Source organism: Microcebus murinus, chromosome 23 (genome assembly GCF_040939455.1).
Source record: "Microcebus murinus isolate Inina chromosome 23, M.murinus_Inina_mat1.0, whole genome shotgun sequence".
Classification (NCBI taxonomy): Eukaryota; Metazoa; Chordata; class Mammalia; order Primates; family Cheirogaleidae; genus Microcebus; species Microcebus murinus.
Genome location: NC_134126.1, coordinates 30,762,976 through 30,787,860, shown reverse-complemented (window position 1 = coordinate 30,787,860; position 24,885 = coordinate 30,762,976). Strand labels below are relative to the sequence as shown.

General features: G+C 60.5%; 1 protein-coding gene across 2 annotated transcripts in view; it reads right to left on the bottom strand.

Annotated features, from left to right (window-relative positions):
* Positions 1–24,885, bottom strand: part of SYT2 (synaptotagmin 2) — a 121,519-nt gene that overhangs the window by 12,728 nt on the left and 83,906 nt on the right. For both annotated transcript variants that reach the window (XM_012744338.3, XM_012744337.3), the window contains exons 2-6: positions 5,070–5,264; positions 3,280–3,446; positions 1,452–1,571; positions 835–1,002; positions 376–543 (exon numbers count right to left, since the gene is read on the bottom strand). In XM_012744338.3, coding sequence (XP_012599792.1) covers positions 376–543; positions 835–1,002; positions 1,452–1,571; positions 3,280–3,446; positions 5,070–5,247 — 801 coding nt within the window. In that variant the 5' untranslated portion in view covers positions 5,248–5,264. The remainder of the gene's footprint in view (positions 1–375; positions 544–834; positions 1,003–1,451; positions 1,572–3,279; positions 3,447–5,069; positions 5,265–24,885) is intronic.

Below are 24,885 nucleotides of genomic sequence, written 5' to 3'. Positions count from 1 at the left end.
CATGAGCTTTCCTTGTGGGTAAACTGAGGCACGGAGTCGTGAATCCCTGGCCGAAAGTGATAGCAAAACCTCAGGAGTAAGGATGATAATGGAGTTCTCGTCTATCTGAGTACCCACCCAGGACCAGACCCCGTGCTAGGCGCTTTGTGTAGACAGTTCATCCTCATCTCTAAAAAGAGACTAAAGGAAAGACCCGGGTCCAAGGAGTTGCAGCAACTCGGCCAGGGTCACACAGCTGGGCGGTGTGGAGCTGGGACCCTAACCCAGGTCGCCTGGCTGCCAAGCCCACCCTCTTTCTGTCATGGCAGAAGGGGGAAGCCCAGGCACGCGGCCACGTTCGCAGTCCTGCGTGGCCTGCCTGGTCTCTGTGCTCACCTCCTCCTTCTCGCCGCCCTGCAGGTCCCTCCACTCCTCGATGGGCTGGCCGAGGTCCACCGTGTTCATGGGCACCTTGACCTCCCCGATGATGTCGTGCTTGGAGAAGCGGTCAAAGTCGTAGATGGCCATCACCAGAGTCTTGCCCCCCAGCTCCTGGTACGGCACCTGGGGGACACAAGCGGGATCAGAAGGGGCCAGGGTGACCCACACACCTCCAGGGGACGCTGTGGGCAGGCCCCTGGGCCTGGGTCTCCATTCCAGCCAGCCCAGGGGCTCCTGGTAAGTGTGGGGGAGCAGAGTGCAGGGGCAGGGTGGGAGGGTCCCTCCCGCACAGGCCGGGAGCCCAGCCTGCCACTGCTCCAGACCGGGCCGTGCTAAGGACCAAGGAAAAGTCTGAGAGGTCAGGGGAGAATTGGGACGGGGAGGAGCTGGAGGCATCCTTCCAGCCCTTATCACCTTGAAGGTGAAGGTTTCATTGAAGGCAGGGTTCAGCGTCTTCCGGTGGACTTTGGTCTCATATTTCTTCTTCTTGTCGGGAAGGAGGAAGACTTTGACGTAAGGGTCTGAGGTGCCCCCCATGTCCAGGGCGGGCAGCTCGGCAGCCTGCAGAACGCCCACGGTGAGCTGCAGGGAGAGAGAGGGGGCCTGAGTCTCGGGCCGGCTCCCACGCCAGCCCTGGCCCCAGAGCCCGCTCCCACCAGTCCCTTCCCGCTCCACCAGTCCCTTCCCGCAGTGGCAGTTGGGGAATGGGGGGCAGGCTGGTGCCAGGGAGGAGGGTTGGCTGCCATCTCCATCCCAGGGAATCTGGAACGACATCTGGGGAAGCTGAGGGGAAAGGACAGGTGATTTGCCCAAGGCCGGCGGGCAGGTTAATAGCGTGATCGACCTGGAAGCTTCCCCAGAGCAGGCTGGTGGCCACGCCAGGGCTGGTGTCCAGGCTCTATGCCCTGCAGGGTCCAGCCAGCCTCGCTCCACGGAGAGGAGCAGGGCCCGCCCCTCCCTGAGAGGGCTGTCCCCCCTCCCCCCCACGTCCCACCTCCTCCCCGCCCACTCCGCCCAACCCCCCCACACACCTGGTTCGCCTGGAAATCGTAGTCCAGGGAGAACTGCAGCTTGCCCAGGTTCTCCGGCTCCTTCTCCTCCTCCCCTTCGCCTTCCCCCTCCGTCAGGCCTGTCTCCGCGTCGTCGTCATCCTGCGGAGCTGCGGGAGGAGGCACGGGTCAAGGGGGAGCACGGAGGGAGAGGAGGTGTGAGTTAAGGGGAGCACGGAGGGAGAGTAGGCGTGGGTCAAGGGGGGGCACGGAGGGAGAGGAGGCGAGGGTCAAAGGGGAGCACGGAGGGAGAGGAGGTGCGGGTCAAAGGGGAGCACGGAGGGATAGGAGGTGCGGGTCAAAGGGGAGCACGGAGGGAGAGGAGGCGAAGGTCAAAGGGGAGCACGGAGGGAGAGGAGGTGCGGGTCAAAGGGGAGCATGGAGGGAGAGGAGGTGCGGGTCTAAGGGGAGCACGGAGCGGCTGGCGTGCCAGCCCGACTCGGAGCTGGGCGTGGAGGCAGGAGGGAATGTGTCCTGCCCAGAGGACTCTGCTGGTCCACACCCTCCAGACCCCCAGCAGCCCCCACACGCCAACCCCGTGTTTGGAAGGCTCAGCTCTGGCCCCATGGTCTCCTCCTCCCTGGGAGGCACTTTGCCTAATGCGCTGCAGCGTCTCAAGGCCGGGTGGGGGATTGCGACCCTTGTAAGCCCCCTCCCCAGTGCTGTCCCCAGCTCAGCTCCCCCCACCCTCCGCCAGGTGACACATACCAGAGGGTGGCCCAGCAGGCAGGAGTGAGGTGAGTCCGCGCAGGTAGAGAGAGAAGGAAGAATACGGTGTGAGCCACGGCCGCTTGGTAAGACCACATTGTGTCATTCTTGGAACCCCTCCCAGCACACACACACACACACACACAGACACACACACACAAACACACGCTCACACACACACACATACACACACACACACACAAACACACGCTCACACACACACACATACACACACTCTCTGCAGGTCCTTTTGGGCCCATGTACACACACATGTACACACACACACAAGCACTCAAAGTCATTTTGTTTTGTTTTGTTTTGTTTTGTCTTTGAGACAGAGTCTCGCTCGGTGACCCGGGCTAGAGTGCCGTGGCATCAGCCTAGCTCACAGCAACCTCCAGCTCCTGGGCTCAAGCGATCCTCCCACCCCGGCCTCTAGGATTACAGGCGTGAGCCACTGCGCCCGGCCTCACAGGCATCTTGACCCCTAGCCGACCTCTTGAGATCAAGCCCTTCCTTCCACCCTCCATAGCGATTCCTTGAGCAAGAGGTTTCTCCCAGTCCCTCCCAAACATGGGGACAGGGAAGCACACGGGGCCTCTGTAAACGGAAAAGGAGAAACTCTGGCATTAATGTATGAAGGGGCCTTTCTAGGCTAACCAACACCAAAACACAGGAAAATAAATGAAATTATGATACGACCAGTGATGCATTCCACTGGCCCTGTCCGGACGCCTCAGCCACTCTTCTGCCTCATTCGGCTCCCGACCCCACGCCCAGCCAGCTGCCTCCAGCGAGACACCGTCCTGCAGTGTCTCTGGCAGGAAAACACAGGGTGGCCCAGTGGTGTCTTCCTGGTGGTGGTGGGAGCCTCCCTGGGCTCCCAGATATTCTTCTCCTCCTCTGTCTTTCCAAGGACGAGCTCATGCCAACCCAGGAGCTAGTCCCCCTTCCCACTAGCCAGCGAGTAGATGACCGAGAGGGCCCTTGTGGAGTTTTAAGGAAGGGGCCAGTCTGGCCGTGGGAGCCAGAGGCCTTTCTTCCCCTGTGAGCGCCGGGAAAGCCTGGGCTGGGCCCCTGCCAGCCCCCCAGGCCGGCCTACCTGGCCCCCCTTCATGTCCTTCATGTTCATGGCGTTCTTCATGCCTTTGCCCTTCTCCTTCTTGTTCTTCTTCTTCTTGCAGCAGCACTTCTTGCAGATGCAGAAGCAGCAGGTGAGGAGCAGGAGGCCGGCCACCACAGCGATGGCGATCAGTGCCCAGGGCGGGACTGCCACACAGAGAAGAGCCTGGGTCAGCAGGGCCGTGCCTCGCAGCCCCGGCCCCATGGCACTGGCAAACATGGTCAGGACTGCGCCCCTCCCCATGCCCACGCTCCACGTACTTTATTTTGTTTTATTTTTTTTATTTTTTTATTTTTTCGACAGAGTCTCACTTTGTTGCCTAGGCTAGAGTGAGTGCCGTGGCGTCAGCCTAGCTCACAGCAACCTCAAACTCCTGGGCTTGAGTGATCCTTCTGCCTCAGCCTCCCGAGTAGCTGGGACTACAGGCATGCGCCACCATGCCCGGCTAATTTTTTATATATATATCAGTTGGCCAATTAATTTCTTTCTATTTATAGTAGAGACGGGGTCTCGCTCTTGCTCAGGCTGGTTTTGAACTCCTGACCTTGAGCAATCCGCCCGCCTCGGCCTCCCAAGAGCTAGGATTACAGGCGTGAGCCACAGCGCCCGGCCTATTTTGTTTTATTTTATTTTTAGAGACGGGGTCTCAGTCTCTCCCCCAGGCTGGAGTGCCGTGGCCTGAGCATAGCTCACTGTACCCTCCAACTCCCGGGCTCAGCCTCCCCAGTAGCTGGGACTACAGGTGCCACCACGCCTGGCTAATTTTTTCATTGTTTGATAGAGACAGTGTCTCGCTGTGTTGCCCAGGCTGGTCTCAAAACTCCTAGCCTCAAAAGATCCTCCCACTTTGGCTTCCCAAAATGCTGGGATGACAGGCGTGAGCCACCATGCCCGGCCTCCACGTGTTTTAAACCACATGCCCGCGAGTGACTTGCATGTCAGTTGCATATATGTTGCATGCCTTTTCATTCATGCCTTGCCTTTTTCTCTTTTCAGCCTACTACCCCGTGGGCACAGTCTGCTGTTGATAGTTGACAGAGCACTCAGGTGTACGCACGGAAGGACGTGAATTTGGCTCTGTTGAGCTGTGACTAGTTTGCTCCGTGGGGAGCTGGCTCATACTGCAGAGGATGGGGGACCCTCAGCAGACCCAAGTGTGGGAAGAGCATCTTGGCCCCACCGTGCGCCCAGTCCTGAGAGGGCTGACCCACAGGCAGAAAGGCCAAGGTCCTTGCGGTTTAGTCTGGACCCGGAAGCTGGGGTTGCATGCCTCCAGTGTTTGGGGCCGGGCCCCTGGCTGCTCTCCGTGGTTCTGAAGCACCGTCTCCCTTACACTGCATCTCTCCTGTCTCCTGTACAGCCTTGGCCAGGAATTCAGAAAGCAGGGAGGGTTTTTATTTTCTAGCTTCCAAGGTAAGTTAATTTCAAAGTATTACTGGAAAACTTGAATGGTGATTTCTATTTCATAATTTGTCTTCTTCTTTTGGTTTCATCTTTTGACAGTTTTTTAGGTTATAAGAACTTTTCTTCCCCTGGGAAGTTGCAGCACATAAACCCCCTTGTTCCTTACATTAATAGCAGGCCATGCTTCCCCTTCCCGCACTCTTGGAGGGGCTCCCACAAAATCCAGCCTTAAATCCCAGCATTAGGAAATAGCCCAGCCAATCCCACCGTAGTGTACCCCCCAGATTCCTCAACCCTGCCCTGCTCGCAAGTCCCTTCCCAGACTCCAGCCGTGTCCCACCCCCTCAGCCTCCAGGGACACTCACGGGGGATCTTGTTGATCTCGTTGAAGAACTTCTCCTTCAGCTTGGCAAACATGTCCTCCTGGCTCTCCCCAGCACCCCCACTCTCGGTGGAGTTGTCAGCGGGCCCGACTGGCATGGTGGCCGTGGTGGTGGCGGGAGCCACAATGGGCTCCTGGTTCCTCTTGAAGATGTTCCTCATGGTGGCAGAGGGGACAGCTGGGGACGAGAGGGGAGAAGGGCAGGGTGAACATTCCAGAGGCCACTTCAGAATACTCTGCCCAAAGGACCAGGAGACGCTCTTTCAAAAGCCAAAGACTATTCATAATAATCCCTTTAGGTTCAAAGATATTTTGCGTGATGTTAACAATGTGGTAAAACAACAATAATAATGGCCATCACTGAGGTAGTACACATGTGTGTCAAGCACTGTGCAAAGTACTTTCCATGCATTATCTGTTTGATCCAAACAACAACCTAATGGTGTTTATTGTTCCCAACACCAAAAGACAGAAAAACAGAGGTCTCTTTTGTATGTGGATATCCATTTGATATAATACCATTTGTTGAAAAGACAATTCTTCCCCCCACTGAATTGTCTTAGTATTCTTGTAAAATATCAACTGACCACAAACATGGGGGTTTATTTCTGGACTCTCAATTCTATTGAATTGATCTATATGTCTGTCCTTGTGTCAGTACCACACTGCCTTGATTACTGTAGATTTGTAGTAAGCTTTGAAATCAGGTAGTAAGAGTCTTCTAACTTTGTTCTTCTTTCATTAAGATTGTTTTGGCTATTCTGGGCTCCTTGCATTTACATGTCAATGTTAAGACCAGCTTGTTTGTTTCTGCAAAGCGGCTGGGATTTGGATAGGGATCATGTTGAATCTGTAGATCAATTCGGAGAGTACTGTCATCTTAACAATATAAAGTTTTACAATGCCTTTCCATTCATTTAGATCTTTAATTTCTTTCAACATTTTTTATAGATCTCAACATACAAACATTGCACGTCTTTTGTTCCTAGGTATTTTATCCTTTTTGATGCTATTGTAAATGGAATTGTTTTCTTAATTCCACTTTCACACAGCTCATTGCTAGTGTATAGACATATAACAGATTTTTATATTGATCTTTTATCCCGCCACATTGCTGAACTCACATATTAGTTCTAATAGTTTGTGTGGGTGTGTGCATGTGGATTCCTTAGGGTTCTCTATATATAGAATCATGCGAACGCAGATAGCTCTACATCTGATTTTCCAAACTGGATGCCTTTTATTTGTTTTTCTTCCTAAATTTCCCTTGCTAGAACTTATGTTGGACAGTAGTGCTGAGAGTAGGAATCCTTGGCTCGTCCCTGATCTTAGGGTGGAAGCTTTTGATCTCTCTCCACTAAGTATGATGTTAGCTGTGGATTTTTTCTGGGTGTCATTTACCAGATTGAGCCCGGATGACCATGTGCTCTGGATGCTCCATTCTACCCTGGCCCCAGGCTTGGCAGTCCTGCCCCCCATCCTGCAGACAGCTCTCCGCCGGCTCCCAGATGTCCCTGGTGCCCATGGCACCTGCCCTCTTGAGCCTCACCACGGTGGGGCAGGAGGCAGCACAGGTCAGAGGGAAAGGCTGGCTGCGACCCCCAGGGCTGCCCCCCACTCGACAGAGGACCCCAACCAAGTCCCTTTCCAAAACTTGACGTCTTCATATGCAAACCGTGGAAAATAATACCTAGTCTTCAGAACCATTGTGAGAATTTAAAACATAAATTTACTTGTGCCTGGCACACAGATGACATTCACTGAATGTGGGCTGGAGCCGAACCGGGGACGTGTTACTTGAGCCCCAGATAAGGTGCCTGGAAGTGGCCTCAGCACCACAGAGGGACCCAGGATCTATGCTGTGTTCCCAGGACCCCACTTGCAGCTGCCAGGAGGGAATGTGGAGATGTTAGAAGGCGGTGGGGGCAGCAGACTGGTGGCCCTTCCAGGGCCTGGAGCCAGGAATGCCCTTTCAACCCACCTCGGCCGAAACCACGAGGCTACAGCCACTGGAGAGCAAGGGGATCACAGAGATGCTCGAGAAGGTGGCTCTGGATGAGAGGCCAGCGGGGGGCGGTGGGCCCAGAGGTCCCCGGGCAGATTCGAGGCCCATCTGCTTGTCTCGCATGCAGTAAACAGCACCAGGTGCTGGGACCAAAAGCCCCGGGGTCATCCTTCCCATCCCTGTGGGCTGTCCCACACCTGGTGTCTGCAAACTCATCCACTCACCCTCACTCTTTTCCCAACTCAGCCGCTGCCCCCTCCACCTGGAGCACCACGGCAGCCTCCTTTCTGGAGGCTTCCACTCTTCTCCAGTCAGTCTCGGTCCCGCAGCTGGGCTGATTTATTTAAAACCCTCCCGTGGCTCCTTGTCACACTTAGAATAAGGTCCCTACTTGGCCTGGCCCCTGGCTGCTCCCACAGGCACTTCCTGTCACACTCCCTGCCACTTGGCCTGCTCGCCACCAGGCACAAGCCCACCAGACAGACCCCTCTGCAGCCTGGGATGCCCTTCCTACACAATCTCCCAGCCTCCCTGAGCCAGTGGCTCCATCTTCAACCTCACCATGGTCTTCATCCCCACCATGGTCTCATCCCCACCATGGTCTCATCCCCACCAGGGTCTCATCCCCACCAGGGTCTCATCCCCACCATGATCCTCATCCCCACCATGGTCTCATCCCCACCAGGGTCTCATCCCTACCATGGTCTCATCTCCACCATGGTCTCATCCCCACCAGGGTCTCATCCCCACCATGGTCTCATCCCCACCAGGGTCTTATCCCCACCAGGGTCTCATCCCCACCATGGTCTCATCCCCACCATGGTCTTCATCCCCACCATGGTCTCATCCCCACCATGGTCTCATCCCCACCAGGGTCTCATCCCCACCATGGTCTTCATCGCCACCATGGTCTTCATCCCCACTATGGTCCTCATCCCCACCATGGTCTTCATCCCCATCATGGTCTCCATCCCCACCATGGTCTCATCCCCACCAGGGTCTTCATCTCCCCCATGGTCTCATCCCCACCATGGTCTCATCCCCACCATGGTCTCATCCCCACCATGGTCCCTCATGCTGTTAACTCTTCCCCAATTCCCTGCACTCCCATAGGGTCTATTTTTGTAGCACTCACCAGGCAAAAACCCAGCCCTGCAGTCCCTGTTCTTTCTTCCACTTGCCCTGTGCTGGCCAGTGCTTCCCAGTTTACAACATCACCAACCACAGTCCTCTGTGGCCATGTGCGCCTGTCCCCTCACCCCTGCCTCACTCCTCAGCTCTCCCTCTCGGCTTCTGCCCAGTCACTTCCCTGAAGCTGCTCTTTGTAAAGTATCGGATGACATTTTCGGTGTTGTTGAACTTGACCCCTCGGCTGTGTTCACCAGTGCACCGCTGCCTCCTTCCCTGATTGTCACCATAGTTCTGACAACTCCTCGGTTTGCTTCTCTTCTCTCTCCCTGGTGTCACCCTGCCGGGCCTCTTCCACACCCCAGCTTCATTCAGCTCCACCCTATCCTGCCAGAGCTGAACTCACTTCTGAGCTCTGGGCCCGTGGCAGAGCCACTTGACTTCCCGTGTCTCCTCTCGCTCACCTCCAATCCATTCTGCACCAAAGCAATCTTCACAACGTGCAAATCCGATCAGGTCCCTATGGTTGGAAGCCACCCAGGGAGACAGGCCACCCAGGGAGACAGGGCAAAATCCCTGCTGTGGCCCACCCACCCTCATGTCCTGCCCCCAGCCTCATCCCCTCTTTCCCTGCCCCAGGTCCCTAGCACCAGCCACACAAGCCTGCGTTAGCTTCCTCTGCTACAGCGTGCCACCTCCTGGCTCGGGGCCCTGCAGGTGCCGCACCCCCTTCCCTGAGCAAATCCTTGTGTCTCTCAGCTCAGCTCCGACAGCCCCTCCTCCAGGAAGCCCTCCTGCCCGCACCCACGCCTCCCACCTCCCCACCCACCCTCACCAGGCCCCGGCCGCTGCTTCACCACTCTCTGTCTCCCCCGTGGCGTTTACGCAGCTTGGCCTGTTCACACAGAGGCCACGTGAGTTTTTCCCCACTGCCGCTCGAGTGCAGGCCTCGAAACACTACAGCGCGTGGGCCGACTCCAGCCCATGGCCTAATTTTCATAAATAAAATTTTATCGGCACTTGTTTATGCATTCTCTGTCGCCACTCTGTCCTGCGACAACAGAGTTAAGTAGTCACAGCAGAAGACCGTGGGGCCTGCAAACCCGAACACATTCACTACGTTGTCCTTTAGAGAAAACGGCGGCCACCCCAGCCCTAGCAGGTGACACACTGCGTGGCACGTCGCAGGCATGCAGGAAACGTGTGAGTGAATACATGATGGAGCACGACAGGCTCTGCGATCACTGGGTCACATCATGTCATTTCACAGAGGACCCTGAAGCCCGCAGGGAAGTGGCCTTTGCAGGGTGACCCAGTGCATTAGAGGCTGGCTCTGGGTCCAGGGCCCTTTCCATGAACCAGGTTAGGACCTGACTCAGTGGACACCAGGCCAGGTCCAGGGACACCACCTGGAGGGATTGAGACGGATCGAGGCCCGGGGTCTGTGCGTGTGCGTGTGTATGTGTGTGCGTGCATGTGCGTGTGTGTGTGTGTGTGTGCGTGGGTGTGAGTATGTGTGTGTACAGTGAGACCCTGAAGCTGGGGTGGCGCACAGCTCTGGGAGCTGCCCCTTGCAGCAGGCTTGGGGCTGTGCAGAGCCAGACACGTCCCCTCATGGGCCATTTGACCTTGGGTGGTTTCTTTCACTCTCTGAGCATCAGACTTACTATCAAAATGCAGCTTGGGTCCCTGACGCCTGCAGCTGAATGGGATTAAATGGGATGATGCGTGGGGGGACCCAGCAGCCCCAGAATCCGCCCGCTTATAGAGAACCGCGCCTTGTCTCTCCAAGGCTGCCCTTGGCTTGCATGCCCGTTTCCCCTGGGGGGTCCTCTAGCAGCGAGAGACTAAAGTTCCCTGGGCAGACTCTCCCTCTGGTGTGACCTCATAACCCCTCCTCTGCCTCCCCTTCTAGAGTCAGAGAAGTAAAAAAGATGTGAAAGGCGGGAGGGCAGCCAGAGCCCTTTCACTCGCTCCGCCCCTGCTCCCCACTGTGCCCTGGGCACCCCCTTCTCCCAGCCCCTCTGATCCGCTCCTGGGGGCCTTCTAGGGCCTGCCCTGCAAGGTGGGGGTCCCTGCCAGGACAAGGAGGGAGCGAGGCTGCTGTCCCTCCCAGTCTGTTCTCAGTCCGGGACATAAAACAGAACAGAAATTCCGCAGCGGCTTCTCCCTCCCTCAGACTTAGCACGAGTTCCCAAGACTCCTTGGAGAAAAGGAAGCCCAGAGAGGGAAAGCGACTCATCCAAGGCCACACAGGCCTGTGGTGGCAGCGCTGGACGCAGAATCCAAGTCTCTGGGCCGCTCGTCCAGAGCTCCTGCCCTTGCGGTACAGCGGCCCCTGCGCCTCCAGGGCCAGCTCCCGCCAGAGCGTGCGGGGCCCCTGTGGCCCAGCAGGGATGGGGACAGGAGCAGCACGGAGCAAAGCCAAACCCTCAGCTGCCCTGGCCTCCCCTGTGGCTTATCGCTGAGTGGTGTGGGGAAGGCAGCCAGCGGGGAGTTGAGGATGTAAATGAGTCGGGGCTGCAGGGGCTCCCAGGACGGGGCGAGCGCCTCTGTCTGCTTGGAACCACCCAGGCAGGAAGGCATGAAATGGCGCCATTAGCCAGAGAAGGCTGCAGCTGCTCGGGTTGGGGGGCCGGGTTGGGGGAGACGTCTGCTCCCGGCCTGCAGGGCCAGGGGTCAAGGTGTGGAGAGAGGGGCCTGGGGGGCCCATGAAGAGAGCAGGTACACAGGGGAAGGGGCTCTCAGGCTTGGCCCTTATCAAGACCCCATGGGGAGTCTGTCCGAATGTAGATCCCTGCCATTCCCCCCTGCCCCTCAAGCCCAACCCGGTGGGATGGAATGTGCCCGGGACCTGCACTTTAACAGGCGCCCCACTTGCCTCTCATACAGGCGGTCTGCATGTGATACAGGCGGTCTGCATGTGATACAGGCGGTCTGCATTTGATACAGGTGGGCTGAGGTGGTCTGAACTGAGGTGGCCTGCATTTGATACAGGTGATCTGCATGTGATACAGGTGGTCTGCATGTGATACAGGTGGACTACATGATGCAGGTGGTCTGCATGTGATACAGGTGGACTGCATGTGATACAGGTGGACTACATGATGCAGGTGGACTACATTTGATGCAGGTGGACTGCATGTGATACAGGTGGACTACATTTGATGCAGGTGGACTACATTTGATGCAGGTGGACTACATTTTGAAAGCTGAGGTTCTAAGTAATGCAGAACGACGACCTGCTAGGGGACGCCAGAGCCCAAGACCAGTCGTTGGGAGCAAAACAAGCCTCCAAGGCGCTGCAGACCTGGATGGAGGCCCCCACCCCACTTCCGCCAAAGGCTGCGAGGGGCGGGCAGGAGGGAACTGGAGGCAACCACAGGTTTAATGATCATCGCTCTCTTAATGAGCACATAGATGTTCTCATTTAATCCGCCTGGGAGGAGGGCGCAATTACGAGCATCCTTGCAGAGATGAGGCAAATTCTGCTCAGACAGATAAATGACCTGCCCAAGGTCACGCAGCTGGTCAGTGTAAAGCTCTGATCCTAAATCACCTGGGTCTGCAGAGTTAGAGAGTGGGAGGTGTCCTGCTCTTCCCACTGTGTATTTCCCAGGGACGAGGTTGGGGTCTCCAGTCCTCGGGGAGCACTCAGGAAGGGGGAGTCTCCAACAGTGGGAAGTCACACTGGAGGACCGGGGCGGACCAGCAGCTGGGTCACCAAACCGGCAACTAAACAATCTCTGCAGGAATTCCCTGCCTCCCCGCCCACTGGTTGCTGTCCTTCTGTCTGTCTCTCCAGCGTGGCCACTTAGCTCCTGTGACAGTGTCCGTCCCAAGCACTCAGGACTCTGCAAGTGGCCCCCAGGGCTGGGAGAGACTGATTGGGGAGGGGGCGGGCTTGGGCGGCATGGTCTGAGTCCCTGCATAGGCTCTGGGACACGCTGGCAACTCCGAGCTGCTGCCCGGGTGAACAGCCACGTTTGGCCTGGGTGGGTGAGGTGTTGGGGAGCAGCGACAACCCGGTTGACTTATCCTGTCTCTCAGCCTTTTTCAGCTTGCAGGGCAGGAATCAGGACTGCAGAGGGGGTTGTAGGAAGGACACATAGGGGGGTACAGCAAGACGGGGTGCAGGGGGAAGGGGCCACCCCCTCTTCCCTTGTTGCGAGCCCTCTTATAAGGAGCAGAAGCACCGTCTGTCTGGAGGCCCTATCGTCCCTTAGCTCCAAACACCCAGATGTCCCCAGACCCAGCTGCGGCCCTCGGGTCTAGACTAAAGGGAGACTTGGTCGCCAACAGCCTGTCGGGCAGGATGGAAGGGGAGTCGGCTGGAGGTGGAAGGTGGGTGAGCGACCCCTCACACCCTCACGCTCACACCCACCGCAGCTCTAGAATGTTTCGCTTTGAGGGTCTTCACCCTGCCGTGGGCAGCCCACGTGGCAGCGTCCCAGAAGGCCCGGGGGCCCCGGAGCTTGGCCCTTTGTGGGCGAATGTGGGCTGATCTCCAGAGGAGACCGTTAGTCAAACAGCGTGCACGGGAGTCGGCATGGTACCTGCGTAAAAAGCAGGGAGAAGCGGTGTATGTGCGTGTCGTGTTCATGGACTGGCCTGGAGAGATGCACACGGAGTTGACGCCAGTCGCCATGGCTTCTGGGAGGGGAGGTGGGAAAGGAGGGCGGGCAGATACTTTACGGCGTCTGCTTGTGCATCTCAAATTTTGAACCCCAGGAAAATATCTGCCTACCTGCCTGTTTCCTCCGCCCCCCGGCACTGCAGAGCCCGGGAGCACTGCCTGGCCTGCCCGGGCTGGGGGGCACCTGCCCCCACCCAGAGGGGCCATCCTTGGCCCTCACCCTGCCTCTCGGCCCTACAGTGGGGTGGGGGTCCGAACCCCCGCTCTCTCCTCCAGCAGGCCTCGGGGCTCCCCCAGTGCCCTCCCGCATGGGACTCCCGCCAAAATGGGGTCCTGCTCCCACATCAAAGATGAGTAAGCCAGATCCTCACCCCACCAAAAGCATGTGTATACACACCCATGTGCGCACACATTCCCACACTCACCACCAACTGCCACCGCGAACCAATAAGGTACCATGCGTGGACGTCGCACTAGCGTAGATTGTCCCACCCCGCCCAGCACTCGATTGGGCAGGCAGAGGCCAGCTCACCGGGTGCCGCGCGCAGTGTTTAATCTTCCCGGCATTGTGTTTGCAGAAGCCCAAGGAATGAGATGGAAACAGGTTAGCCAGCAAGATGCCCTTCTCTGAAGCCAGCGGGCTAAAAAGATCAGTACTTAAGGATAAGTTTATGTCTTTATTTTTCGCACCAACGCCGAAGACCAGCGCTTGGTCCCGGGAAGCACAGTTTTAATGAATTAATTTCTAGCTCATTCTGAGAACCAATGACCCATTTCTCTGAGTTCCTTGTGTACCGAGGCCCGAGGAGCCCCCTGGGTCTGCCCACGCACAGCTCACCCACCGCAGAGCAAGTTGTCCCTCCTCCCACACGGAAGCGGAGCCTGCCCGTGCCTGGCCCGGGGAAGTCAACCACTCCAGGGTTCCTGAGAGTTGGAAAGTTCTTCCCCGTGTCTAACTTCAGTCTCTCCTGCTGTGGCAACACTCATTTTCCTTCTCTTGCAACTGCACTGCGATCAGCAGGGCGGCCTGGGGCAGAGGCCACACTCCTGAGGCTCAGAGTCCGATCTGCAGGTGGAGGGTTGAGCGCTCGCCTCTTGGCCTCCCCGAGCCTCCGCTTTCCCATGGGTAGGTGAGGATCGGCCAGCCCTGCCCTGCCCGCCTTAAGGGCGGCTGCGATGATCGGGGCAAGGCACCCTACCAGGCCTGGTGAACCCCAGCACCTCACACCTGCCCTGATTACTGCTCTCCACGTGGCCCGGGCGTGGAGAGTCTTAAATCTCAGACAAGCAGAAGCCCAGCCTGGGAGAGCTGAGCGAAGCTTGCAGGTAACTGCAGTCGGAGGCCTTGTTTGGAAAAATGAAGAAACTGAGGCCCCAAAGGGAGGTGACTTAGTGACTTACCTGGTGTCACACAATAAAGTGGCTAAATGTTGGCGATGCTGCCTGAGTTGCCAATTCCTTGACTTCCCGCCTTTGTGGCCCCTCAGGCCACCCCCGCCAAGCCCTGCTGGCTCCATGTCAGCTGGCTCTGCAGGGTGCAGGGGGAACAGTGGTGGGGACAGACTGGGTGGGGACAAGCCCCTCAGCACCCCTCCCCTCCGCCACCCCTGCCGGGAGCACAGCTGAGCCAGGGCAGAGGAGCCCGCCGCCCCTGGGGAGAGGAGCTGGAGCCCGGACGTCCCGGAGGGAGCCGGTGCTGCAGTGCCAGGCTCTCCCCAGGGCGGGAGAAGGCGCTGAGTCACCACCAGCCGCCAGAGCCGACTGCTGGGGCCTCCAGCTGTTCCCCGCCCCGGGCCGCCTCTGTCCCCAGACCTGCTGTGCTCCTGCCTCCGTCTCCACAGACTCAGCGCCCAGGGCCTCTGTCCAGAGCGCCCAGTCCCCAGCACTGGCGGCCTCTCCCAACCCTGCAGGCAGCTCTCCTGGGCGGGGAAGGGTGGTCCGGTGGCTGGGGCGCAGGCCAGGATGCCTGGGGGACTGTGAAGGGGTGACTGAGGGGGACAGATGGAGACTGGGGAGGCAGCAGGCCCCGGCTGCCTGGCACAGGTTACAGGAAGGGTGGCAGGCGGGGTGCATGGTGGGCCCCAGGGGGTCTGCCTCCCACAGCGCCACGGGCCCCGGTGTGTGCAGGCTCCGAGTGGGAGGGCGAAGGGTGGGCCGTGGGGCCCCGTGGCCCGGGTGTGTGCAGGCTCCGAGTGGGAGGGCGCAGGGTGGGCCATGGGGCCCGGGGCCGGGTGTGTGCAGGCTCCGAGTGGGAGGGTGCAGGGTGGGCCATGGGGCCCCGGGGCCGGGTGTGTGCAGGCTCCGAGTGGGAGGGCGCAGGGTGGGCCGTGGGGCCCCGTGGCCCCGGTGTGTGCAGGCTCCGAGTGGGAGGGCGCAGGGTGGGCCATGGGGCCCCGTGGCCCCGGTGTGTGCAGGCTCCGAGTGGGAGGGCGCAGGGTGGGCCGTGGGGCGCGTGGCCCCGGTGTGTGCAGGCTCCGAGTGGGAGGGCGCAGGGTGGGCCGTGGGGCGCGTGGCCCGGGTGTGTGCAGGCTCCGAGTGGGAGGGCGCAGGGTGGGACCGTGGAGTTTGCTGACCCCACGCCACAGCCTGCGCGTTCTGACCCGGCCCCGCGCTGTCCCGCGCGCACGTCCCCACCGTCCTTCACGCCGGATACACGTCTTCGTTTCGAGCTAAAACCATTAAAAATGGATGCGTTTTCTTTCCGGCTAAACGATACAAGCTTTGAAGGCATGCGCTCAGCCGGGCGCCGCCCTCTCGGACACGGGCTAGAGCTGCGCATGCGCAAACGCCTTTCCGTGCGCGTGTGGCGGGGACGCGCGTGGCATGCGTGTGGCGTGAGCTGTGCATGTAGCGCGTGTGGTGCGTGGTGGCGGGCAGGGGCATGGGTGTGTGTGAGTGTGTGTGAGGGGTGTGTCCGTGGTGGGTGGTGGTGTGTGGTGTGGGAGTAGGGTGGGAGGGCAGCGGAGGGTGTTGTGTTGTGCTTGGCACGTGTGTGGAGTGTGTGTGTGAGGGGAGGGGTGTGTGGTATGAGGGGAGGCGTGTATGCGGTGTGTGTGGTAATGTGTGTGTGAGGTGTGTGTGTGGTGTGTGTGGTATATAGTAGGGGTGTGTGGTGTGTAGCAGGAGTGTGTGTGTATTGTGTGTGGTGTGAATGTGAAGTGTGCATTGTGTGTGGTGCGTAGCAGGAGTGTGCATGCATTGTGTGTGGTGTGTAGCAGGAGTGTGTGTGTGCATTGTGTGTGGTGTGTAGCAGGAGTGTGTGTGTGCATTGTGTGTGGTGTGTAGCAGGAGCGTGTGAAGTGTGCATTGTGTGTGGTGTGTAGCAGGAGTGTGTGTGTGCATTGTGTGTGGTGCGTAGCAGGAGTGTGTGTGTGCATTGTGTGTGGTGTGTAGCAGGAGCGTGTGAAGTGTGCATTGTGTGTGGTGTGTAGCAGGAGTGTGTGTGTGCATTGTGTGTGGTGCGTAGCAGGAGTGTGTGTGGTGTGTATGTGAAGTGTGTGTGGTGTGTGCCAGGTGTGTGGAGTGGTGGAGTGTGAGCGTGTGGGGTGTGGCGGAGTGGGGACAGGGGACAGGGCAGGGGCTGCGGCTGGGGACAGGAGCTGCAGAGCCAGGGCGGCTGGTCCTGCCCCGCTGCCGGCTCCTGTGTCCTCGCCCCCCTGTGTCCTCACCCCCCTGTGTCCTCACCCCCCTGTGTCCTCACCCCCCTGTGTCCTCGCCCCCCGTGTCCTCGCCCCCCGTGTCCTCACCCCCCATGTCCTCGGCCCCCCGTGTCCTCACCCCCCTGTGTCCTCACCCCCCTGTGTCCTCACCCCCCTGTGTCCTCACCCCCCGTGTCCTCACCCCCCGTGTCCTCACCCCCCGTGTCCTCACCCCCCGTGTCCTCGCCCCCCTGTGTCCTCGCCCCCCTGTGTCCTCGCCCCCCTGTGTCCTCGCCCCCCTGTGTCCTCGCCCCCCGTGTCCTCACCCCCCGTGTCCTCACCCCCCGTGTCCTCGCCCCCCTGTGTCCTCGCCCCCCTGTGTCCTCGCCCCCCTGTGTCCTCGCCCCCCTGTGTCCTCGCCCCCCGTGTCCTCACCCCCCGTGTCCTCGCCCCCCGTGTCCTCACCCCCCTGTGTCCTCACCCCCCGTGTCCTCGCCCCCCTGTGTCCTCGCCCCCCTGTGTCCTCACCCCCCGTGTCCTCACCCCCCGTGTCCTCACCCCCCGTGTCCTCACCCCCCGTGTCCTCGCCCCCCGTGTCCTCGCCCCCCTGTGTCCTCACCCCCCGTGTCCTCGCCCCCCTGTGTCCTCGCCCCCCGTGTCCTCACCCCCCTGTGTCCTCACCCCCCGTGTCCTCACCCCCCGTGTCCTCACCCCCCGTGTCCTCGCCCCCCGTGTCCTCGCCCCCCTGTGTCCTCACCCCCCGTGTCCTCGCCCCCCTGTGTCCTCGCCCCCCGTGTCCTCACCCCCCTGTGTCCTCACCCCCCGTGTCCTCACCCCCCGTGTCCTCGCCCCCCGTGTCCTCACCCCCCTGTGTCCTCACCCCCCGTGTCCTCGCCCCCCCCGTGTCCTCGCCCCCCGTGTCCTCGCCCCCCTGTGTCCTCGCCCCCCCCGTGTCCTCACCCCCCTGTGTCCTCACCCCCCTGTGTCCTCGCCCCCCCCGTGTCCTCGCCCCCCGTGTCCTCACCCCCCTGTGTCCTCGCCCCCCTGTGTCCTCGCCCCCCCCTGTGTCCTCGCCCCCCTGTGTCCTCGCCCCCCGTGTCCTCGCCCCCCCCGTGTCCTCGCCCCCCGTGTCCTCGCCCCCCTGTGTCCTCACCCCCCTGTGTCCTCACCCCCCTGTGTCCTCGCCCCCCGTGTCCTCGCCCCCCCCGTGTCCTCACCCCCCTGTGTCCTCACCCCCCGTGTCCTCACCCCCCCTGTGTCCTCGCCCCCCTGTGTCCTCGCCCCCCTGTGTCCTCACCCCCCTGTGTCCTCACCCCCCGTGTCCTCACCCCCCGTGTCCTCACCCCCCGTGTCCTCACCCCCCTGTGTCCTCACCCCCCGTGTCCTCACCCCCCGTGTCCTCACCCCCCTGTGTCCTCACCCCCCCGTGTCCTCACCCCCCGTGTCCTCGCCCCCCCGTGTCCTCGCCCCCCTGTGTCCTCGCCCCCCTGTGTCCTCGCCCCCCTGTGTCCTCACCCCCCTGTGTCCTCACCCCCCGTGTCCTCGCCCCCCTGTGTCCTCGCCCCCCTGTGTCCTCGCCCCCCTGTGTCCTCGCCCCCCTGTGTCCTCACCCCCCTGTGTCCTCGCCCCCCTGTGTCCTCACCCCCCGTGTCCTCGCCCCCCTGTGTCCTCGCCCCCCGTGTCCTCGCCCCCCTGTGTCCTCACCCCCCGTGTCCTCGCCCCCCATGTCCTCATCCCCCGTGTCCTCACCCCCCTGTGTCCTCGCCCCCCTGTGTCCTCGCCCCCCGTGTCCTCACCCCCCTGTGTCCTCACCCCCCGTGTCCTCACCCCCCTGTGTCCTCACCCCCCTGTGTCCTCACCCCCCGTGTCCTCGCCCCCCTGTGTCCTCACCCCCCGTGTCCTCGCCCCCCTGTGTCCTCACCCCCCGTGTCCTCGCCCCCCATGTCCTCATCCCCCGTGTCCTCACCCCCCTGTGTCCTCGCCCCCCTGTGTCCTCACCCCCCTGTGTCCTCGCCCCCCGTGTCCTCGCCCCCCATGTCCTCATCCCCCGTGTCCTCACCCCCCTGTGTCCTCACCCCCCGTGTCCTCGCCCCCCTGTGTCCTCACCCGACTAAGGAGCCCTTGACCCACGGGGCCCTGCTCCCCGCCCCCGCCCCCACCTGCCTCGCCCCTCCCGGCCACTCTGCTCACTCAGCCTGGCGGGGCGGCGGCGGGCCGCGGAGGCTCCATTAGCCGGGTGACAGAGCAGAACATCCGCGCCGGCGGCTTTGCTGCCCGGCCGCAGGAGGGAAGGGCCCTCCCGGTCTCCCAGGCCCGGCCTAGATGGGCGGCAGCAGCCGGTGAGGGACATGATGACAGGGAGTGCCCGGAAGGCTGTGTGCGCGCGTGTGAACACCAAGTGTGTGAGCACAGCGTGTGCGTGTGCATGAATGGCACTGTGAACAGGCGTGCGGGCGTGTACGTGCGTGTGACAGGGCCACTTGTGGGGACACGAGAAGCCCCAGGGCAGGGAGAACTGGGGTCTCGGGCCAGCCCGCCCATCTGGGGAGCCGGGTCACAGCTGAGGGCTCAGTACTTGGGCAACGGGTGGGCACGCACCACAGTTGTCACCTCTCACAGCTGCGGTCTCACCAGCCTTGAGCTCCCCTGCAGCCTCGCCCCTGGCCAGGCCCTTGCAAGAGGGGGGTCCTCTGTCTCCAAAGGTCTGAACGAGGAATCGGGAAACCTGGTCTCTCTCCCCTTCGCTCCACCCTTTGAACGCGGCTTTGCATCTCCCTACACGGCCCTCAGCTCTTGGGACAGGACCCTGTGGAACGCTTGGCTTGGCGACTTCCACCTCTGCTTTCGGGGGCACAGACGGCGGGCAGCGAGTGCCGGCGGAGCCGGGCTTTAGACCAGCCAGGTCTGCCTTCCAGCCGGACACATGCCACTCTCTGGCCCTGGAAGGGCTGTTCATTCCCACAGCTGCAGACCCAGGGAATGGTGCGTGTTTCGCAGGGATGACATGAGGGTTAAATAAGCCGCGTGTGCTGGCACAGAGTGGACCCTGAATACTCATCCCCTTTCCTTGGTTCTCCTCTCAGCGGGGCTAGGCTGAGTCCCTGCTAAACCACGTACCGAAATGAAACCTTTCATTTTCCCCAAAAATGAAACCTACCCATAAAATAAGCCCTGGCAGGATTTCTGAGCATTTGTGCAATAGAAGCCTATCCCGAAACCAAGGCGTAGTGACAGGCGTGACTACGCTCCACGTGAGAGATCGGGGCCAGTGGTTCTAAAGGAAACAGAGTCGCAAGACATTCAGGATGGAATTTGGGGTTTGGAAAGTGATGATGATGTTCCAGAAGAAGACGACTTCATTATATTTGAATCGATGTAGATGGTTGTACAGTACTTAAAAAAATAACACATCTCCTGAAAATAAGCCCTAGGGTGTCTTCTTGAGGAAAAATAAAAATAAGACCCTGTCTTATTTTCAGGGAAACACAGTACTTCAGGACAGACTTTGTGTCCCCCAGAATGAGGGCTGCGGCGCTAGCCACTCGAGGGGTTCCGACCCCCAGCTCTGTCCGGCAGGGCGAGCGGTGCCGCAGAGGGGCGTGTCTGGGGCCCCTGAGCCCCGGCGTTCTCCTCCCTGGCTCTGGGGGTTCCTCTCGTAGAGACTGCGCCACTTCTGCCTGGTGTCAGAGTCACTGGTGTAAATGGCCCGGCTCCCAGCGAACCGGACGGCGTTTACCTCTGCTTTTCTGCCAGGCCTCTGCCCCTGCCCCAGGGCAGCTGCCCAGCTGCCGGCCCGGCTGCGGTAACCGAGAAGCTGCGGTCTCACCAGGCGCTGCTCCCCCCGCCCTGCCTCAGAGGAGAGAGACCCCGAGGGTGGAGATGCACCTGCACAGCTCAGACCCCACGCCCAGGACCTGAGTGGTCATCGGTTTGGGGGAGGGCTGCACCGGGGGGACGTGAGGCGGCAGCCCCTAGGCAGGCCGGCCTGTGGCCGCCCTCGGGAAAGGGGCCCAACACAGCTCTGACCCTCCAAAGAGTCGGGGCTGGGAAAGCATGAAGACACGAAGGCTGCTCCCTAGCTAATGAGGGGCAGGGCCGGACTCATCTGCCTCACCCAACCCCACAATTAACCCCTGGCATTTTTAATTGCTTAAAAACCCACTCTTTCGTATGCTGTTCGCTTTCATTTACTCTAAATCCTACGCCAGGCTCCCTGCGAAGTGCTAGGATGCAAGATGAGTCAAACTCAACCCCATCCTCAAGCGGCTGGCAGGGAGATGCCAAAAGCTCAGGCCTTGGGGAGGAGGAGCAGACGTGCCCCTGCCCCTTGGGGGAGGAGACCAGCTCGCCCTGGGCCTTGCTGGGCACTTGAACCCCGACTTCCTGGCACCCAGCCCAGGGCTCCTTCCTCCCCAGCAAACAGTCGCAGCTTCGCAAACACGGGTCTACCAGGGAGGCACCGTGAGCGAGCGCACTGCGCCCAGCGGTGGGCATGCATGGACACTGTGCTTGGTCTCATCCTCAGCCCTGGGAGCTGGGCGCTCTAATTCCCATTTGCAGTTGAGGGAGCTGGGAGAACTGTGCTCCCAGGAAGCACGGTGTCTTCTCTGCAGCCTGAATCCTTCTCTGCAGGATGCAGGCGTCTGGGGGCCCAGGCTGCGCTCAGTGGCCGAGCAGGATGCAGCGTGGTCGCTCGCTGCCTTTCCACAGGGCCTCCTTCCTCCCAGACGCCGGCCAGGCCCCAGGGACAGAGGGGTGCCCATCCCTCTCCAGATGGAGAAGCCCATTGTCACCAGCACCTCTGACAGCTCGTGGTCTCCGGGAACTAAAGTGGGTCATGCAAGTCCCAGGGGCACAATTAGATGCCCAGAGGAAGCCGGCGTTCTCCTGCCCGGCCCGGGGCTGGAAGGGCTGAAGCTCGGCCTCAAAAGGGGAGCGATGATTCTCAGCTTGGAATTCCGTGTACATCCACGCCGAGAAGACGGCTCCACTGAGGAAAAGGAGCCAAGGATACTCCAGGTGCAGCCAAGTGGGGCGAATTAGCCCCTGGACTGCGGGCAGACAGACCGGGGTTCGGGTCTCAGCTCTGCCACTTTTAGCCATGGGGACTCGGGCAGGTTGCTTGCCCGCGCTGGGCCTGGGTATTACTCCAGCTGCAAAATGGGAACGGCACTGGCGCCTGCCCCTCGGGGCTGCGAGGCTTAGAAGAATGCCTGTCACACGTGCTTCTGTGCCCACAGGCGTTCCTGAGCGGAGCTGGGGACAGGCCTGCAGGGAGCACTCGGGCCTGGCTCCCGCGGGAGGGTGGGGAAGGGAGGGCGGCCTCTCTGCTGACTGCCCTGTCCTGGACCAGGTGACGCTCAAGGCCCTTTTTTGCGCTTCGTGGGTGAGTTCAGGTCTCTGCGCTGCAGCCAGGCCTCTCTTAAACCACAGCTGGCCGGCCTTCCTGAGGCCCAGCTCTGGGCCCAGGCCTCTCCTCCGAACCACGGCACCGTCCTGGCTCCTTCCCTGCTGCGTCCAGATCCTGCTAAGCTCCCCCCAACGCTCCTGCGTCTCTCGGAGTCTGTGGCTGCTGCGTCCCCGTTTTGGTTGCTCAAGTTCTCCCGAGCTCCTCCCAGAAGCCAGCGCGGTCTGGCTGGTCTTCCTCAGCCACCACTCCCACCCTAGACATGACAAAGCTGGGACGCGATGAGACAAAGTGTCCCAGTCGCCCCAAGGGTGTCCAAGCTGAAACCTGGCCGTGCCGGTGGGCACCCGAGTGGCCGTGCCCAGCAGGCAGGGGCTGGGCAGGGCTGTTGTCAGAAGGGAGTCTGTGGGCACTGTGGCTCGGGAGTCCTTAGCTGGGCGGCAAGGGGCACGGGGAGAATAGACAGCCACCTGGGGAGAGTGTAGGCAGAGGAGGGAAGCCAGAGGCGGGCTTCAAGGAACATGAGCTTTTAGAGGACTTGTAGAGAAGAAGGAAACGCAAGGGAGACTGAGGAATGACAGGGACGGGAGGAAAGTCGGAAAGACCAGAAAAAGCCAGAAAGGATAGAAAACCACCTTCGGCGACAGAGGTGAGGGAGTGGTTACGGCTGAGGGGTGAGCAGAGGCTGGGAGGGGACACGGGTCGTCCCGGGGAATATCTTCGGTGCTTTCAGAGATGCATCTACCAATTCACTGTGCTCTTTGCTGAATCTAGGCTGTAACTCAGTCAAAAGGAAAAAAGAAAAACGCACGTGCAGAGCAGAAAGCGCCGCAGGCTGACCCGTGGCAGCGCCGTGGACACCCCACCCTCGCACACCTGGCTTGACCGGGTGCTGGAGGACACCACGGTGGGAGGGACACAGGCCTCCTGTCCTCACCTGCTTGCCCGTGGTGGGCAGGCACTCCCGCTGAGCGACCAGGCAAAGGCCCGAGAGCCGGGGAGCAACCCTCTTCGTGAGCAGCCCTGAGCCAAGGGTTTAGAGGTGACAGGTGGCTCGGAAGGGGCCGGCCAGCTCCAGGCAAGAGACGGAGCGGCAGGAATGGCTGCAGTGTCTGACAACCACAAACCACAGCGGGACCACCCTGGAAGGCACAAGATGACAGCTGACTTGGGGCGGTGATATCAAGACAGCAGAACACTGGCCCTGGCTCCAGAGATGCCACCCCTGGGACCCGCTCCACAGAGCCTGACCTGGGGCAGGACACCAGGGGCCTCTAGATTTTCTCTCCCAGGAGCTGAGGCATCGTTCAACACCCATCATGCCCCAGCAGACATTTGAGGATGGGCCCCGCCCTGGCCAGGAGTAAAATACCCAGGGCTCCAGCCTCCCCTCCCGGGGCCAGAGGAGAGGGGAAAAGGAAATGGGCAGAAGATTATCCCATTCATACGACTACTGGTGACACTGTGCCTGCAGAGCCCAGCCCAGGACACCACCCTCCCACACGGGCAGCATCATGCAACTGCAGAGCCCAGCCACCCCCATCTCTGCAGGTCCACGCGCAGCACGGTTTGCAGTCAAGGAAGCTGAGAGCCGGACGTAGGAAGTGACTCGTCAACGCCTTCCAGACCAGCTCCCCTCCAAACCGGCCAAACGGTGAGGCTTGGGGACTTTGCCAAAGCGGGTATGGCGTGTGCACCTGCGGCTCTCTGGAGCCCCGGAGAGTTTCCGTCCCCCTGTGGGATGCGCCTGGCTGAAACTGTACCTGTAACTGAGTTCCTGGTCTGGCTCCTGCCAGCCCTGAGTCCCTGGAGCTGGCACCCGGGAGCCGGCCCGTCACTATCCCCGTGGACCCAGCTGTCTGTCTCCGCAGTTCCAACTTTCTGCCGCAGGTTCAAGCACCTCCCACAAGTGAAGCAGGAAGGACTTCAGTTTTTCTTTTCTTTTTTTTTTTTTTGAGACAGAGTCTCACTCTGTTGCCCAGGCTAGAGTGAGTGTCGTGGCGTCAGCCTAGCTCACAGCAACCTCAAACTCCTGGGCTCAAGCGATCCTCCTGCCTCAGCCTCCCGAGTAGCTGGGACTACAGGCATGCGCCACCATGCCCGGCTAATTTTTTCTATATATTAGTTGGCCAATTAATTTCTTTCTATTTATGGTAGAGACCGGGGTCTCACTCTTGCTCAGGCTGGTTTCGAACTCCTGACCTCCAGCAATCCGCCCGCCTCAGCCTCCCAGAGTGCTAGGATTACAGGCGTGAGCCACCGCGCCCGGCCAGGACTTCGGTTTTTCTAATACCATCTCAGCTCTTCCAGGTGGCCCTTCTCCCAAGCAAAGCCCCCCCAGAGGAAAGAATCACACCCCATCTCCACGGCGCCTGCCCCTGCCCGAGACACCAAGCGTGGTCCTCACGGAGGCTGGGAGGCTGGCCTGAGCCTCCTCTGGTTCCCCGCCCCCCGCAGCAGCAGCAGCAAGGGCTGAGGCAGAGGATGAGCCCGCCGAGGGTCTCCCCTCTTCACGTGGGAAATAAATTTAGGCTCCAAATGAAGCGGAATTTTTGCATAGTCAGCACCACCAGTCAGTCCCAGTGGTGGGACGGTGGTCCTGGAGGTAATGAGTGCCCTGTCGTTGGGGGCATTCAAGCTGAGACTAGACCGTACTGGGAGAGGGGACTCAGGCAGGGGACACAGCACTGGCCTAGATGAACTTGGAGGTCCCCTCCCCCACCCTGAGAGCCTCCGGGTCTCTGACATCTCCAGCCCTTGCAGCCAACTGGCCTCATCCGCTGAGCCACGCAGTCTCCCCACGCAGGCCGTCCCCAAGGAGAAGCGGCCACCGGCTACGCAGGGAGCTTAGCGGTTCTCTTTATGACTCCGCCACTCTTGCAGGAATGGGTGCAGGGGGAGTAGGGTGGGAGAAACAGACAGAGGCGGCCCCAGGAGAAGGGCCTGGAACCTGCAGTGTTGCCCCCAGCAGGTGAGCTGTGGGCC